General features: G+C 41.1%; 1 protein-coding gene across 4 annotated transcripts in view; it reads right to left on the reverse strand.

Moving 5' to 3' along the window:
• Positions 1 to 8,220, reverse strand: part of LOC139549174 (protein IWS1 homolog) — a 35,771-nt gene extending 27,551 nt beyond the window's left edge. For 2 of the 4 annotated variants that reach the window (XM_071359344.1, XM_071359341.1), the window contains exons 1-4: positions 8,116 to 8,220; positions 7,788 to 7,834; positions 4,678 to 4,760; positions 3,416 to 4,325 (exon numbers count right to left, since the gene is read on the reverse strand). In XM_071359344.1, the coding sequence (XP_071215445.1) occupies positions 3,416 to 4,325; positions 4,678 to 4,760; positions 7,788 to 7,830 (1,036 nt within the window). In that variant the 5' untranslated portion in view covers positions 7,831 to 7,834; positions 8,116 to 8,220. Of the gene's footprint in view, positions 1 to 3,415; positions 4,326 to 4,677; positions 4,761 to 7,787; positions 7,894 to 8,115 lie in introns of all 4 variants that reach the window. The other 2 variants (XM_071359343.1, XM_071359342.1) reach the window with 2 other exon arrangements.
• Positions 8,221 to 13,454: the final 5,234 nt, after the last annotated feature.

The following is a 13,454-nucleotide window of genomic DNA, read 5'->3' on the forward strand; positions in this document are numbered from 1 at the left end:
TCGACAGGTAGTCTTTCTGAAATAAATATTTTTCACCTGACTTACAGTATGCCCGTCTTAACTGGAATGGTGCTCACATAACTTGAATTAGCTAGCTACGGTTAGCATACTAGCTAGATACACTAACAGCCATCAGTCAGTGCCTTATTTGTTGTTATTTCTCTGCTAAACGTGGAAATAACCACAACGTTTAAACATTTGAACCGGGGATCGATGCATGTGACAAATGTAAAAAATGTGGTTAACGTTTAAACTGCCATTTAATTATCGTTAAACGATAAGAAAAATGATAAAATTATGTGACTTCACAATTCAGATATGGTCCTCCGTATGACCACTAAGGGGCAATGGAGTTCAATCTACCGCAATCCAATCCGACCAGACGGTCGTCACTAGTTACCACAGCCACAGTCATAAACCCCGCCTATTTATACGACCCAAACAAATTTCACATAGAAATGTGAGTTATAGATATGTAATTCTCATCGGAAGCAAGTGTTTTTGCGACTTTTACCTTTGGTTTTGTACACCAGCTTCAAAACAGCTGAAAATACAAGATTATTGGTTATGGAAAATATATTTCACAGTGGTTTGGATGGTACGATGATTCTCTACACTATACTTGCTTTGGCACAAACTGAAATTAGGCGAACTATTCAAATTTTTGCATACAGGAAATGGCAGAGAGATTTCTGCATAGTGCATCTTTAAAATGTGATTTTAAACCTAACCTTAACCACATTGCCAACCTTTTGCCTAACCCTAACCTTAAATTAAGACCAAAAAGTACATTTCTTTACATGCATTTTTACGATATAGAAAATTATGAGTTTGTGGCTTTGCCATCTAGTGGAAACCCTACCAGACGGCGCTCACCTTACTGCTGCCACCCACCCACTCAGCAACAATTCTCTGCTGTGTGCCTGTTCTCACTTCTCAATGTGATGGCTCGTTGCAGTGACGTGTTCATAAACTTCCAACAATCTGGTGTTTGAGAGCTTGCACTTTGTACTTACAGAGCAATCATTGTACAATTTCTACATCCAGGCGTTCACGGTTTGGCATCTTGCAGTCTGGCTCTATACATGCCATTAACTTCTTTGGGACTGGGGGGCAGTATTGAGTAGCTTGGATAAAAAGGTGACCAGAGTAAACTGCCTGCTACTCAGCCATAAAAGCTAGAATATGCATATAATTAGTAGATTTGGATAGAAAATACTGAAGTTTCTAAAACTGTTTGAATGATGCCTGTGAGTATAACATAACTCATATGGCAGGCAAAAACCTGAGAAAAAAATCCAACCAGGAAGTGGGAAATCTGAGGTTTGTAGGTTTTTAAGTCATTGCCTATCGAATATACATTGTCTATGGGGTCATATTGCACTTCCTAAGGCTTCCACTAGATGGCAACAGTCTTTAGAACCTTGTTTGAGGCTTCTACTGTGAAGGAGGTGGGAATGAGAGCTGTTTGAGTCAGGGGTCTGGCAGAGTGCCATGAGCTCAGTCTCGCACGCTCCCGTGAGTGTTAGCTGCGTTCCATTTCATTTCTACAGACAAAGGAATTCTCCGGTTGAAACATTATTGAAGATTTATGATAAAAACATCCTAAAGATTGATTCTATACTTTGTTTGACATGTTTCTACGAACTGTAATAGGACTTTGTGTCTGAACTTTTGCCTGGACTTGCCCGCGCCTCCTGAGTTTGGATTTGTGTACTAAACGCGCGAACACAAAGGAGGTATTTGGACATAAATGATGGACCTTATCGAACAAAACAAACATTTATTGTTGAACTGGGATTCCTGGGAGTGCATTCTGATGAAGATCATCAAAGGTAAGTGAATATTTATAATGCTATTTCTGACTTCTGTTGACTCCACAACATGGCGGGTATCTGTATGGCTTGTTTTGGTGCCTGAGCGCTGTACTCAGATTATTGCATGGTGTGCTTTTTCCATAAAGTTTTTTTTAAATCTGACACAGCGATTGCATTAAGAATCTAAAATTCCATGCATAACACTTGTATCTTTTAGCAATGTTTATTATGAGTATTTCTGTAAATTGATGTGGCTTGCTGCAAAATCACCGGATGTTTTGGAACTACTGAACATAACGCGCCAATGTAAACAGATTATAGATATAAATATGAACTCCATCGAACAAAACATACATGTATTGTGTAACATGAAGTCCTATGAGTGTCATCTGATGAAGATCATCAAAGGTTAGGGATTAATTTTCTCTATTTCTGCTTTTCGTGACTCCTCTCTTTGGCTGGAAAAATTGCTGTGTTTTTCTATGACTAGGTGCTGACCTAACATAATCGTTTGGTGTGCTTTCATTGTAAAGCCTTTTTGAAATCAGACACTGTGGCTGGATTTACAACAAGTTTATCTTTAAAATGGTGTAAAATACTTGTATGTTTGAGGAATTTTAATTATGGGATTTCTGTTGTTTTGAATTTGGCGCCCTGCAATTTCACTGGCTGTTGGCGAGGTGGGACGCTACCGTCCCGAATATCCCAGAGAGGTTAAGGCAACATTGAAGCCGACATCCTCTACCATTGACAATGGCTGCATATCAACTGCAATCATTTCTGTAATCAGCACTGTGATTTTCTCACTCGGTCCCAAATCGCACTGCTGCAAGCAACAGGTTGGGTCTCACAGTGCCTCCCTTCAGCATTGCACCTGACACCTGTACTGCCACTATAGCTCAATTCCACCTCAAAGTTTGCATTACACAACTTCCTCATTTAACTTTTCAAAGTATTGCCATACAAGACTTTGTTGCAGTCCCTTCCCTGTCTCACTCGACGGCCATTTTCCCAACTGTGAATGACAATGACATGCAGAACGCTTTATAACTGCGGCAGTCTGGGATGGCTCAGTTGGTGCAGCATGGCACTTGCACTGCCAGGGATGGGGGTTTGATTACCACGGAGGACCAGTATGAAAAATGTATGCACTCACTACTGTAAGTCGCTCTTGATAAGAGCGTCTGCTAAATTACTAAAATGTTAATAATTTGAAAGATGCATATCTCCTCCTACTAACATTAAAGTATTGTTGTGTTAGGTATGTTTAATTTCCCCCTTTCTGATGATCGGGACCTGTTAGTGGTAGTTTAGTGATAACCACACTATGATCTGAATTTTGCAAAACCTTTTTCTTTTTTTAGGTTAGGGATTTTTTCTGAATTTTATTTAATGTCACACCCCTACTTGATACAGTGCAATAACTTGGAACTGTTGTAGTATGAATGTGTGTACTAATCCAAAGCATGCCGATATCTGGAGAAAGTGAATAGAAAATATATTCGAATAGGGATCAGTAGGATCAGTGATTGATTGTGTACTTATCAGGAGTCAACTGTTTTCCCCCATCCCAATACTCTGATGTAGATGGCACCTACTTGGCATTGCGTCGTCATCCTCACTATCGTCCACCACCTGTTTTGCGGGACTATCCTTCTCCTGGCCACTGCCTGCAGCTGCTTTCACTGACCGAGCCTCCACCTCATCCTCACTGTCAGAATGCATTACAGCCTTCCACTTCCCCTTCTTCTCACCGCACTCCTCCTCCTTTCCATCAGACTCGATCTGTGCTTTGTGTTCGGGCACCTCCGTCTCAGAATCACTGCGTGCATTCGAGTGTCTGCTCCGGGCTGGAGACGGGGGCTGATCCTCGTTCTCAGAGTCGCTCCCGGCTGCAGCCTGCTTGGTTTCTTTCTCCTCCATGTCAGAGGTGCAGCCTCTGTGTTTGACTGGGGGACCCTCAATGTCCGAGTTGCTGCCTCTGCGTTTGGGTGGGGAGGTGCACTCTACGTCCGAGTTGCTGCCTCTGCGTTTGGGTGGGGAGGTGCACTCTACGTCCGAGTTGCTGCCTCTGCGTTTGGGTGGGGAGGTGCACTCTACGTCCGAGTTGCTGCCTCTGCGTTTGGGTGGGGAGGTGCACTCTACGTCTGAGTTGCTGCCTCTGCGTTTGGGTGGGGGGGTGCACTCTACGTCTGAGTTGCTGCCTCTGCGTTTGGGTGGGGGGGTGCACTCTACGTCTGAGTTGCTGCCTCTGCGTTTGGGTGGGGGGGTGCACTCTACGTCTGAGTTGCTGCCTCTGCGTTTGGGTGGGGGGGTGCACTCTACGTCTGAGTTGCTGCCTCTGCGTTTGGGTGGGGGGGTGCACTCTACGTCTGAGGTGCCGCGTTTGACTGGTTCCTCCTCCTCAGAGTCACTGTCCTCCCTTTTGTGGCCCTCGTTGTCTGACCCACTGGCCAAACCGTTTGTCTCCATGGCCTGAGCTGCTCCCTCACCATGACTATTCTCATCCTGCATAACAAAAAAGTTAAGTTAAGTCTAAGGTTAGGATAGATACAGGTTTCTACAGTGCCACCATTTTACTTGCATATGAGCCTAAATATTTTGCTGTGCGATCTGACATTTTAATTTAGGAGCACCAATGCGCCTAGAAAAAGTATTCTAGCTTTACTGAGCTCCTAAATGTCTTTGTGTGCACCTACATTTTTCCTTGTAAGAAAAGGTCAGCATAGAGCCCTGGGATATTATACATATTTTTTTAAATGTTAATCTGTATGTGCAAGATGGTAGGGAAATCAAGAGGGCTTGACCACCACACTAGACTGGTGTTGAACACGTCGTGCTTAGATGACAATCCCCTTACCTCTGAGTGGCACGACTCCTTCCTCTCCTCTTCTGCATCTGAACCGGGAGCATTTTCGTCCTGTACCGGGGTGCCACCACCATCTACAAGACCGGGACATAACCAACACATTTTCTTGGCATTCCAGAATGAATGTTTACAACTATTGGTATCATATACAATGGGCATGACGACAGACATTTTCGGCTCTGTCGTTGCTGCATTGGACAGAGTTGGAGTGGACTGGTCCCGCGCTGTCAGCCTGGCTACAGGCTGACAGCCTGGCTACCTTTCACAGTTAAAGCTTCTGATCTGCCGGTCGAAATTCAGCTAGAGATAATTGATTTGCAGTGTGATGCAGATTTGAAGGGCAAATTTGCCTCTGTAGGTCTGGACAGATTTTATCAGTATCTACTACCAGGGTACCCCAAATTAACAGCCCTGGCTGCTAAAATTTTGTGCATGTTTGGGACAACCTACCTTTGTGAACAAATTTTCTCAGTGATGAATATCAATAAAACAAAAATGCGTTCAAGGCTCACAAACAAGCACTTAAATGACATTCTGAAAGTGACAGCTAGTCAGGACATGACACCTGGTGTTGATGCACTTGTACAGGCCAAAAGATGCCAAGTTTCAGGAACAAATACAAGTCCAGACTAGACTAACACCTTTAAAATGCTGCCTTAGATACTGTTTGCATTGAAAGAATACAGCTCTGTGAAGATGAATCCTTACTGTGGTGATTTAAAAAATGTGCACTTTAATGTTAGTCAGCAGCTTCAAAACAAAAGTTGTGTGATGGAATTCTACTGTTCATACAACTCCATAAATTTTCAGTATGTATTGTATGTGTATGTATGTTTCATGTATGAAGTTTACAGATTTACAGGACAGGCGAACACTTTCTTCATTACACATTTAAAATCACTCTCCTTAGTTTGTAAGGTGTACGCAGGGATTACATTTAGATTTTATATGCGTATGTGTAAGTGGTTTAAAAATTCCTTTCTTTAAAAGTCTCATCTAATCTTAAAGTGCATTACTATATTTTTCAGTACCAATTAAAGTTTTGTGCCTTTGTACAATCAGTGGGATCAGTTGCAATGCATATTTGTGAATGATAAAAGTAAATTGCACATTTGTCTAAGGAAATATGAGGTGTTTCATGAAATGTTTTGTAAAAGGATAGTTCATTAAATTTCAATATTTTCCTAATGTTCTTGTGCTTCTTTACACCAAAACAAAGGAAAGACATGATATTTTGGTTATTTATAGCAGAGTATGGTATAATTTTAATGGTCCGGCCCACTTGACATCTCCCTAGGCCGTATGTGGCCCACGATGCGAAATGAGTTTGACACCCCTGATGTAAACAATAATGTTGATGCAACAGTAGCTCAGATGGGGAGAGGTCTGTCCATACTAAAGCGCTGCGCTGTCTTGTTAACAACAATATCAACAAGGCAGGTCCTCCAGGCCCTAGATGTGTTGCTCCTGTACTACTGCCCAGTTGTGTGGTCAGGTGCCACAAAGAGGAACTTGGGAAAATTACAACTGGCCCAGAACAGGGCAGCACGGCTGGCCCTTAAATGTACATGCAGAGTTAACATGAATAATACGCATGTCAATCACTCATGGCTCAAAGAGACTGACTTCATCATTACATGCTTTTGTATAAAGAAGATAGCCCTACTTAGTAAAATACCATGTCCATATTATGGCAAGATCAGCTCAAATAAGCAAAGAGAAACAACAGTCCATCATTACTTTAAGACAAGAAGGTCAGTCAATCCGGAAAATGTCAAGAACTTTGAATGTTTCTTCAAATGCAGTTGTAAAAACCATTAGGCACTATGAAACAGGCTCTCATGAGGACCGCCACAGGAATGGAAGACCCAGAGTTACCTCTGCTGCAGAAGATAAGTTCATTAGAGTTACCAGCCTCAGAAATTTCAGCCTAAATAAATGCTTCAGAGTTCAAGTAACAGACATCTCAACAGCAACTGTTCAGAGAAGACTGAATCAGGCCTTCACGGTCAAATTTCTGCCAAGAACACACTACTAAAGGACACCAATAAGAAGAAGAGACTTGCTTGGGCCAAGAAACACGAGCAAATGATATTAGACTGGTGGAAACTTGTCATTTGGTCTGGAGTCCAAATGTGAGATGTTTGGTTCCAACCGCTGTGTCTTTGTGAGACGCGGTGTAGGTCAACGGATGATCTCCGCATGTGTATTTTTCCACCGTAAATTATAGAGGGGGAAGTGCTATGGTGTGAGAGTGCTTCCTGGTGACACTGTCTGTGATTTATTTAGAATTCAAGGCACACTTAACCAGTATGGCTACCATAGCATTCTGCAGCAATACGCCATTCATGTGGTTTGGGCTTAGTGGGACTATCATTTGTTTTTCAACAGGACAATGACCCAATACCCCTCCAGGCTGTTTAAGCGCTATTTTACCAAGAAGGAGAGTAATGGAGTGCTGCACCAGATGACCTGGCCTCCGCAATCACCTGACCTCAACCCAATTGAGATGGTTTGGGATGAGTCGGACCGCAGAGAGAAGGAAAAGCAGCCAACAAGTGCTCAGCTATTGTGGCATGTCCTTCAAAACTGGTGGAAAAGCATTCCAGGTGAAGCTGGTTGAGAGAATGCCAAGAGTGTGCAAAGCTGTCATCAAGCCAAATGATGGTTACTTGAAGAATCTCAAATATAAATATATATTTTTGGTTGCTCCATGAGTCCATGTGTGTTATTTAATAGTTATGGCTTCACTATTATTATACAATGTAGAAAATAGTAAAAAGTTAAGAAAAACCCACAACACTACATTGCTGGACCCCAGCAAAAATGAAGCCACGCGTTATTGACAGGCATATTATTAATTTAAGGTCCAGCCGTGCTGCCCTGTTCTGGGCCAGTTGTAATTTTCCCAAGTTCTTCTTTGTAGCAACTGACCAGTAGTCCAGAAGCGACAAAACTAGGCCTGTAAGACCTGCCTTGCGGGGATCCATAATAAATACACGAAATAACAGACAACTCGTTGCTGGTACAGTAAACAACAAACCAACAGGACCTAGCTAGCAATCTAGCCCCCGCCGAGGCGGAATCAAAACAGTTCTTACCAGAGTGGTTCCCGGAGAAGAATTCGTCCTCTTCGCCATCCATTTGTCTGAAAGACACTATGGACAATCAGCTCAGTACTTAGGCTCGCCGATTAATCAATGTTATCTGTGTTTATTGCATCAATGAGAAAATGTAAGTTCCGAAACAAGAAATCTGCACCGACAAAATAATAGGCCAACCTGCTAGCTAGTTAGCAACCACAACATGAACGTCAAGATCTAGCTAATTAAATAATACCATCTGGTCAGAAAGCTATCCAGCAATGATAGTGTATCGTGCCGGTCAACAAATTAAAACAATAGCTAATTGATCAACATTAGCAAGTACCTGAAGAAAAACAGTCCTGCGATGTTTCAAATGGCGTCAAAGAACTGGGGCCGTCATATGCGCATGCGTTTAGTTTTGGTCGCGCTTCGATATACGCAGTTCATATGCGTCTTTACTTGTATTGAAATTCTTTGGGACTTCTGTTGTATATTTTTTATTTAAGCTTTATTTAACTAGGCAAGTCAGTTAAGAACAAATTCATTATTTACAATGACGGCCTACCAGAAGGCAAAAGGCACCCTGGGATTAAAAAATTAAATATAGGACAAAACACACATCACAAGAGACACCACAACACGACATAAAGAGAGACCTAAGACAACAGCATAGTAGCTGTTTCAATATGCTCTGTGTTGGTTGTAGTCACGACAGACAAAGATATATAGTTAAGCAAACTTTACTATGCATGTTGTCTTTTTTAAATATTTGTTTTATTAACAACAAATCAATACAGAAAGTACATGAGGGAACACAAGTATATATAGAATATATACAATGGACAATCGAGCTAGGTGGTACAATATCACATTACAATTACACAAGGACCTTAAGGGACATTACATACACTTACAATTCTAACAGCTTTTTTGTTAGTAGAGTATTTAACTGTCTTAAAATACAGTTCAATTTCTTTTTGTAGGGTAAGAAAATGTGTTTTTTTGTTTGTAAATGTACATTTGTGTATATGAAATTTGGCCAAAAGAATAATGAAATTAATTACATAAAAATGTTTCAGCTTATCCTATCGTAGGTAAAGAATCCAAGCAGTACATCTCTCCACAATAGTGTAAGACCTTCATAAAAGTGTTCAATTATAAATTTACTGATGTCTTGCCACAGTTTTCTTACATGAATACAATGCCAAAAAAGCTGCAACACTGTTTCTCGGTGGTCATTACAAAAGGAGCAATTTGAGTTGATGTTTTCCTTAAACTTCTTCATATAGTGGTTGGCAGGATAATATTTATGAATCATTTTAAAGGAAACTTCCTTAATTTTGTTAACAAGTAGGTATGTGTGTGGCAACATCCAAACTTTTTTCCAACAGATATTATCGATAAATCCATTCCAATAAGGCATGACATAAGGTATAGATACAACATCCTGCTGAAACAAGGTTCGTATCGCTCTGTTGTTGAATGGACCAAAAGAGAAACAAATCTTTCCTACTGATGAGTCAACAGGGTCAATAGAAGGTAGGCTCTGAGGGTCAGGTCTTGACACGTTCCTGAATAACAGAGCAACACCTGAGGGAATGGCATCTAAAACAATTGCAAAATCTTTAGGTGTTACAGGGACCTTGTAAAGTGATAAGAATTCCTTTTAACTGAGTAAAAGACCCTCTGCATTTACCAGTTGGCTCACCAATAGGATATTATTTCGGAACCAATATTCTAAAAACAAAGAAGTATTTTTATACAATATATCTTGATTATTCCATATATAATATCTGTGTGGAGAAAATTTGTGTTTATAAATTAAAGACCATGACAAGAAAACCTGCCGACGAAAAGCAGAAGTTTCACTGGAACTTTGTCAATATTATAATTGCAAAACAACATGAAGTTAAGGCCACCAAAAGTAGAGAAGACATGATGAGGAATAAAATTCCAGATAGAAATGGGTCTTCGTAGGAATTGTTTTATCCAGTTGATCTTTAAAGTATTATTTCAGGTAGTAAAGTCCAGAAAATTCAGCCCACCATTCTCATAAGTGTTCATTACAACAGTTTTCCTAATGTAATGGGTACGGTTTCTCCACAGAAAGTTGAAAAGCATCTGGTCTATCTCCTTGCTTATTTTACTGCCAAGATATAAAGATAGAGCGCCTGTCACGTTCCTGACCTGTTTTCTCTTATTTTTGTATGTGTTTAGTTGGTCAGGGCGTGAGTTGGGGTGTGCATTCTATGTTATGTGTTTCTATGTTTGTTTAAATGGGTTGCCTGATATGGTTCTCAATTAGAGGCAGGTGTTTGACATTTCCTCTGATTGAGAACCATATTAAGGTAGGATGTTCTCACTGTTTGTTTGTGGGTGATTGTATCTCGTGTCTGTATGTGTTACCACACGGGACTGTTTCGTTTGTGTAGTCTGTTCATGTTCATGCGTTCTTCGTGTTTATGTAAGTGCTCAAGTTCAGGTCTGTCTACGTCGTTTTGTAATTTTTCAAGTATATTTTCGTGTTAGTGTTTGTTTACGTCTTGTTAAATAAATTCATTCATGTCTTCATCACCCGCTGCGCCTTGGTCCAATCTCTCTCCGCAAGACGAACGTTACAGCGCCATATGTTAGTCTAGAGATACCTTCGGCCTTGGTTATTAGGACTCTACCTTTTAAAGATAAGTCCCTCTGTAGCCATTGATTTAGCTTCTTCTGGGTTTTTTTAATAAAAGGGTTAAAATTTAGTAAGACTCTAGACTTCTGATCCTTTGTAATGGTTATGCCTAAATATGTAAGTTCTTCTTTTACTGGAATACCATAATATGAACGTGTCACACAATCTTTGACAGCTATGAGTCCACATTTATTCATGTTAAGATATAGACCAGACGCTTTGGAAAAGGATTGTATCACATTGATGGATATGGGAATTTGGTTAGCGTCTTTCAGAAAAAGTGTAGTATCGTTAGCCAGCTGGCTTATAATACTTTACCAGCTATGGAAATTGTACAGGACTATTATTTAAAGAATTTGCAAGAAGGGTGATTAATAAAAACAGGTAAGGAGAGGGGTTTTTCTTGCCCACTTGGCAACCGGGCAGCAGAGCCTACCGGTTGACGTCTCAATCGCGTTGTGCTTGTTTAGGCCAACAGAGGGGGCTGCTCGCTATAGCAGCTTCATTCACTCTTCTTCTTCCACTAACTAATTGCTCGTGATAGTTTTAGAGAACTGCTGTGGAAAACTCGGCCAGAAGCTAGCAAGTATCAAGTGAATCCACAACATCACCACAAATCGTTTGAAATACTAGCTAGTGATGTTATAATGTCACAATTTATTATATAGATGGATGATCTGCTTTATAAGGTTTTAAATAGGTTATGCTAGTGAAAGCGCTGCGTTAATCGAATCCGGTATCAGGATAAATAAAAAGCAAGGTCTGCTAACTTTCTTTAATTATGTTTAACGCAAGCAATAAATGGCAAATGCAATTTTCGTATATACGGGTTCACTGTATCACTGCGCAGGGTTGAACAGGGAACTCTGGAATGTGCGCAAACAACAGTTATAATACTATGACAGCCATATTTCCAACCCGTCCGTTGGCCTATCACAGTAGAGGCTGAGCGTGGTTTAAACTTTGCTCAGCCTATCGCTGGCACTCAGACTGGTCCCAGTCTCTTGTTGCTCGCAGGTGTCCGCATCTGGTCTTTGGGTAGATTAGATCTGTCTTGTTCCGCTCCCCAGATGCTACACTCAAACAGTTCCTTATATGGTATTGTCCAGTGTTCTACCCTCCCTGGTTGGCCTAGAGATATGCACCCCTTCCCTCTCCAGATTGACCACAGCTTTTATAGCATGTCACTCTATGTTGCTCATTCTTTACACACACACACTCAAACAATGCAGATGTAACGAAACAATATTCATCTTCATACAATATGGTAGCAGGCTATAGTGCATAAACATAAATCCTAACACTAGAAATGTTCATGGATAACATTAGCAGTGGAGAGGAGGAAGACTGGATAGGATGAAGAGTGAAGGAGACAGAGGAGGAAAGGTAAAGATATGATTGCAGAGCCTGCCAATTTATTATTCCAAACAATGTTTTTGAGATAAAATACAAAAATGAGGCAAGCAATGGGAACCTGTTAACCAAAGTATTTTATCTAATAGTATGCTATTTATTAATACAGGTTGGAGAGGAAAGAGAAGGGAAAAATAAGGGAGTAAAAAGAGTGAAGCAAGGAGAGTGTAGAAGAGTGAGGTGGAAAGGTGAAGAGAAGGAAAGGAAGGAAGACGAGTGAAGAAAAGTGGAGGAGAAAGATTGGAGGTGAAGAACAAGTTAGAGTAAGGAGAGTGAAGAAGAGCAGACAGAGGAGATACAAGGACTCTTTCCAAGAAATGGAAATGCACTTTTTATGAAAAACATGATGAGAGAATTTCCATCAACACGATAGAATGGTTCACTGCACCCTCCCTTTGTAATTCCTCTCTTTCAATTGGCAGCCGGAGAGGAACGGCAGTGGTAGAACATCAGCAGACGAAAAAGCATAAAGCCTCTCTGATTGCCCATGTTGGTATGCCCTCTGTCACCACATTCTTCAAGAAGGTAGAGCCTTCCCAAGAAGAATATGGTTTAGCTGTGCAGGAGGGTGTCTTTGCATACCACACTATGTGACACAATCATAGTTACAGATCTATGGACTGCACAGCACAACTGACATGGACGCTTTATGAGCCAAAGTTTACATGTGCTAGGACAAAATGTGACGCCACAGTGAGTAACGTGTTAGCAACATGTGCTAGGACAAAATGTGAAGCCATAGTGAGTAACGTGTTAGCACCATGGGCAACTACTTTGGTAACACAGGACCTAGACCAGGTTGAATTTGTGTCCCTCGCCTTTGATGCGTCCAATCATGGACATGTAAAGCTGCTGCCAATAGTAGTCAGATATTGTAAGATATATGATGGCAGCACACCTGTGGAAACAAAACTGCTTGATTTTGTTGAATTGAATGGAGAAACAGCAGAGGAAATTGCAGCTGAGGTCCAGGTGGTCATCCAAAAATGTAACCTGAAAAACATTCTCAGTCGACAACAAATACCAACTTTGGAGGACTGAATAGGCTGGGGAGGGTCAATGTCCATACCAAAGTTTAAAATGTTCTGCAGCGGGAGGTGATTGGCTTAGGTTGTCCTGCCCACATCATTCATATCACGGCCAGAACAGCTTTGGATATGATGTTGAGTACCTGCTCACAAAGATATGTTCATATTTTCACCGTCAGAGTAGAAAGACTGAAGGGCTTTTGTGAGTTTGTTGGCCAGGAGTACCATAACATTTTAGGACACAGCAATGTTCGCTGGCTGTCCATGCTCTCTGCTCTAGAAAGAGTGCTGAAAATGTATGTGCCATTGAAATCCTTTATTATTTCTGAAGACAAATGCCCTGTTGTCCTGCGAACAATGTTCAAAGATCCACTGACTGAACTTTGGCTGGCCTTTGTCCATGGAAACTTGATTGTATTCAGTAACACGATCAAGATGCTTGGAGGCTAGAACCACTGTGCTGTGGAGTCCGCTGCAATTCTGAGAAATGTTGAGGCAAAATTGACTGCAAGACGTGATGACAACTTCATTCCAGTTTTGGTCAGAGGACTTCTGAGAGAGGGA

Source organism: Salvelinus alpinus, chromosome 22 (assembly GCF_045679555.1).
Source record: "Salvelinus alpinus chromosome 22, SLU_Salpinus.1, whole genome shotgun sequence".
Taxonomy (NCBI): Eukaryota; Metazoa; Chordata; class Actinopteri; order Salmoniformes; family Salmonidae; genus Salvelinus; species Salvelinus alpinus.